The sequence below is a fragment of the Penaeus monodon genome, chromosome 4 (genome assembly GCF_015228065.2).
Source record: "Penaeus monodon isolate SGIC_2016 chromosome 4, NSTDA_Pmon_1, whole genome shotgun sequence".
Classification (NCBI taxonomy): Eukaryota; Metazoa; Arthropoda; class Malacostraca; order Decapoda; family Penaeidae; genus Penaeus; species Penaeus monodon.
Window position 1 is genome coordinate 17,549,250 of NC_051389.1, and position 5,000 is coordinate 17,554,249.

The 5,000-nt window shown below is 44.6% G+C and overlaps 1 protein-coding gene across 1 annotated transcript in view; it reads left to right on the plus strand.

Moving 5' to 3' along the window:
* The first annotated feature begins 478 nt into the window (after positions 1-478).
* Positions 479-5,000, plus strand: part of LOC119572485 (acetylcholine receptor subunit beta-like 2) — a 100,238-nt gene continuing 95,716 nt past the window's right edge. Inside the window, exons 1-2 of the mRNA XM_037919594.1 lie at positions 479-502; positions 4,827-4,983. Coding sequence (XP_037775522.1) covers positions 479-502; positions 4,827-4,983 — 181 coding nt within the window. The remainder of the gene's footprint in view (positions 503-4,826; positions 4,984-5,000) is intronic.

Below are 5,000 nucleotides of genomic sequence, written 5' to 3' on the forward strand. Positions count from 1 at the left end.
TACGCGGATGAAAACGCACATACATGGGGGATATCTATATTTCAATACATGTGAACAATCAACGTCACACACACACACACACACACACACACACACACACACACACACACACACACACACACACACACACACACACACACACACACACACACACACATACACACACACACATACACAAACTAACAAACACACTAACATTCCTTTTAAGACGGTACGTAACTTCACACAAAATCCACTTTCACAAAGTTAGAATAAAAAAGATATATATATTGCAACATAAAAAGACGGGAAACTGTTCCAGGATACAGTTATCAGTGTATAGATATATGTGCAGTTATCAGTATAAAGTTACAAGTATATAAAATGTTGTCAGGTCTGTAAAGTCGTCAGTATAAAGGCCTATCACACAAGCACTTTTTCATCAGTTTGAGGCTTTCCGCAAGTTAGATACAAAAAGTTAATGTAAACATAAGTCAATATGCTAGAATATTCTATATGCAATGTAAATAATTACAATACTTTAAAATAACGTGTTAGGTATGAGACTGTGTGACTCCTGGGACCTCACTCGAATCACGTCATGCTTGTTTTTAGGGCACTATACTAGCTGCCTTAGCGGTGTGATGAGGGCTAGTTCATTTGCATACGGAATATTCATACGGAAACGCAAATAAAAAGACTGAAAAAGTGCCTCTGTGATAGGCTTTAAAAAAGGAATCAGTGTCATAGTTACCGGTTCGTAGATTAAAACTGATTTTTGTAGTTAATCTGATTAAGTCTTCTATTTTTTTATTGTTTCTTTTAATCATTAGTCTATCTCTCTATATATACATATATTTACTGATTCATATATCTGGTCATTTATTTGCTGAATGTTTATTTACCACGATTTATCTATTTACACTTTATTTTGCGAGTTTCCGAACTATCCCTATATCACAACGAGTCAACATATATGCAAAATTTGTTTGTTCGACTGTTGTTGCACGGCGCTGTTGCAAAAGATATGCATTTTAGCGTGGCAGTGATTTAGTAATGATTTAAGTGCAGATATTTCACCCATTATGCTTTAATGTATCACACTAACTCATATCCTCCTGCGTTCTGAAATAAACTGCCTTTGCAAAGTTGATGTATGGGAATCAACTTTATTTAACCCTTCGATAAAGAGGAAGGGGATTTAGCCGTATGTGCTTGTGATTTTTTTATTTTTTTTAATTTTTTTTTGACTGCTATTTTTAAGGATGTATGTTTGTTTTTTCTCTGTTTCGTTTTGCTGTTTGTTTTGTTTTCTGATATTGTTTTCATTTCTCTCTCTCTCTCTCTCTCTCTCTCTCTCTCTCTCTCTCTCTCTCTCTCTCTCTCTCTCTCTCTCTCTCTCTCTCTCTTTCTCTCTCGCTCGCTCGCACTCCCCCCTCTCTCTCTCTCTCTGCCCTCATTCCTCATCCCTTTCTTTGCGTAGCTCCCGCCCTACCCCCATACCTCCTCTGTGGACCCCCTCCTCCCCTCCTCCCCTCCTCCCCTTGTACAACAAGAGGAAACCGAAAGTTGGGAGTGCTCCCCCTCTCCTCCCCCTCTATCCCCGCCATTAAGTGAACCTCTGCTTCTCTCCGCCTCCCCACCTCCTTTCCCCTCTTTCCAGTACCCCCACCCCCGCCTCTTCCACCTGTATTCTCCTCCATCTATCTTCTCCCTCGTCTTCTCCACCTCTCTTCTCCCCCGCCTCCTCCACCTTCCTTCTCTTTTACCTCTCTTCTCCCTTATTTTCTCCACCTCTCTTCTCCCCCGCTCCTCCACCTATCTTCTCCTCCGTTTCCTCCACCTATCTTCTCCTCCATTAATACCCCAATACCCCCACCCCGTCACCTGAAGAGCCTGTTCCTCCCTCTTAACTTCTGACCTCCCGCCTCCACTCTGAACTCACCCCTACCCTCCCCTTTATTCGATTCCCCCCCCCCCTTCTTCCCTACCCGTCCTTCAACCTCCTTCATTCCCTCTCCTCCCTTCTTCCTATACCATCCGCCCTCTCATCCCTCCTTCCCCTATTCCCCTCCCTCTCTCCCTTATCTCCCCTCCTCTCCTCCCTTCTACCATATCCCTTTCACAACCCATTCCTTTACTCTCCCCTACCCCTACCTTCCTTCCCTACACCGTCCCTTACGCTTATCTGTCCCTCCCTCCCTTCCCTACCCCTTCCCTTTCCCTTCTCTACCTCTCACTCCCTTCCCTACCCTCTCCTTTACCCTCCACTTCCCCCTCCCTTCCGTACCCCCCTTACCTTTTCTAACCCCTTCCTACCCCCCCCCCCCTTCTGCCGGAAATAGGGTCACCGTGTAACGAGTTCCTAAGTAAACACATCACACCGGCGTTAAACCTGACAGCGCCTCTTCGGGGTGCCAAGCGTAAGCAAATATCGGATGAAATGGGGAGTGGGAGAGAGGGGAGGGAGTAGGGGGAGGGGAGAGGGGGAGATGAGTGGGAAGCAAATATCGGATGAAATGGGGAGTGGAGGGGTGGAGAGACGGGGGGGAAGGAAAGTGGAAATGGGAAAAGAGAGGGAATTCAGGGAGGGAGTGGAGTAAAAACGTTTTTTTTTTGGGGGGGGGGAGGCTGGAGGTCGTGGAGTAGAGAAGGTATGGAAGGAATGAGCGGAGGGGAGAATAGGAGAAAGAGGAGGAGAGAAGTAATATGTAGAGAAGAAAAGAGTAAGAGGGAGGAGAGAGAATAGAATAAAAGGACGAAGGGAGGAATTAGACGGAGTGGGAAAAGTGAGGGAGCTAGTGGGGGGGGGGGGGAAGGTAGAGGAAGTAGAAAAAGGGACTAAGTGAATGGAGGAGTAAATGATGGAGAGGAGGTAGGCGGAAAAGAAAGTGAAGGGGGCTGTGGAGGAGGAAAGGGGGAAGACGTAGATGGGAGAGGGAGATACTAATAAAGGAAGAAGACTAGGGAAAGAAGAGGGAAGTGTGTAATAGATATAGGTAGAAAAAAAAGAGATAGATAGTTAGAGATAGATAGAGACATATAGATAGATAGATAAGTATACAGATAGGAAAAGGTAGATAGATAAGAATATATTGAAAGATAGATAGTTAGGGATATATATATATATATATATATATATATATATATATATATATATATATATATTAATAGATAGATAGATAGATATAGATAGATAGATAGATAGGTAAATAGATAGATAGAGACAGGAAGAGAGAGAGAGAGAGAGAAAGAGAGAGAGAGAGAGAGAGAGAGAGAGAGAGAGAGAGAGAGAGAGAGAGAGAGAGAGAAAAAGAGAAGAGGGGGGGGGGAGCGGTGTAGCACTTGCCAGCTGAAGTAATTACTTTGCGATATTAAAGGCGCTTTCGTATTTAGCCTCATTGATGGGAATGTTATTAAGATTTTTTTACCAGAAGGGAAAGAGGAAGAGAGAGAGAGAGAGAGAGAGAGAGAGAGAGAGAGAGAGAGAGAGAGAGAGAGAGAGAGAGAGAGAGAGAGAGAGAGAGAGAGAGAGAAAGAGAAAGAGAGAGAGAAAAAAAACGTGAGAGAAAAAAAAAGAAAAAGAGAGAGAGAGAAAAAAAAAGACGAGAAACAAACACACACTCAGACACAGAGTGAGAGAGAGAAAAAGAAGAAGAAGAAGAAGAAAAAAAAAGTGAACACCCTACAGGAAAAAATCCGCCACGGCCCAATCCCCATCGGCTTCGAACCCCGACGGGGATTCGCATTCCTCCCCCCCCCCATTTCTTACGGATCCTTGAGGGGGGGAGGGGGAGGGGGAGGCACTGGGGATAGGTACTGTCCTAATTAGATTTCGATCGTCCTTCCTTCCTCCCCCCCCCCCTTTCTCTCCTATTCATCTCTATTGCTCTCTCCTTTCTGCCATCTGTTACCCTACTCCTCTTTTCTGGCCTCGGGTTTCTCCCCTTACCTCCCCTCATCCTCTCTTCTCTTATCTTCCCAATTCCCTTTTCTTTATTGTCATTATGCACCACCTCCACTTCCCTTAATCTGATCTTTATTGTTTTCCTCTTTGGCTTCTCCCCGTCTTTTCACCTCTTCCTGTTCATATTCTGCTCCTCTCCCCTCTTTTTTTTTTACTTCTCCCCTCCTTCTCCTCTCTTATCCCTTTCTCTTCCTCTCCCCCTTCCTCCTCGTCTTTCCCCTTTCCTCTTCTTCCTCCTCTCTCTCTCTCTTTCTTCTTCCTACTCCTCCCTCTCTGCCCTTATCTTCCTAATTTTCCCCTTTCCTCTCCTCTTCCTTCTCCTTTCCTTCTCCTTCTCCTCCTCCTCCTTCTCTAACGCTCCTCTTTTCCTCCTGCTCCCCCTCTCCGTTGCCCTTCCTTCCTCCTCCACTCAGCCGCCTCTCCTCTTCCTCTTCTTTCCTTTCCCCCGCCCTACCTCGGTACTTCACTTGAATTAATCAGATTTTCAAAAAAATCGGAAAGCTCTTTTACTACAATCACAATGACGAAAGGAGAGCTTCAAAAGGGAAATGAAAATGGAAGTGTAGAGGAAAATTAGAAATGACAGTGATAAATAAATTAAAAAGACTAATAGTACGTATGGTGAAGAATGCCGGGCCTTATTATGGTGATGTGTACATTCTGTTATTGTACTTTCCGGTCTTGGTTCCTGCTTTTGCTCTTTTCCTCTTTTGTGTACATAATGGGGCATAAACAAACTCGTCCTTACGATAGCATACTTGATAATCAATTCCGTATGTCCTTCCTTTCTTTTCCTTATTTCTTTTTATCTACGTATCACCTCTCTTTCCTTTTTGAACATTTTTCCTCGGCATTTTCTTGACCCCTCTTGCCCTTCCAGGTCGACCTGAAACACATAGAGCAGGTGAAAGGCAGCAACATCGTCCCCATCGGCATCAACCTGAGGGAGTTCTACATGTCGGTGGAGTGGGACATCCTCGAGGTCCCAGCCAAGAGGAACCAGGAGTATTTCCCAGGCGCTCCCGAGCCCTACCCAGGTACTGTGTCCTTCTGT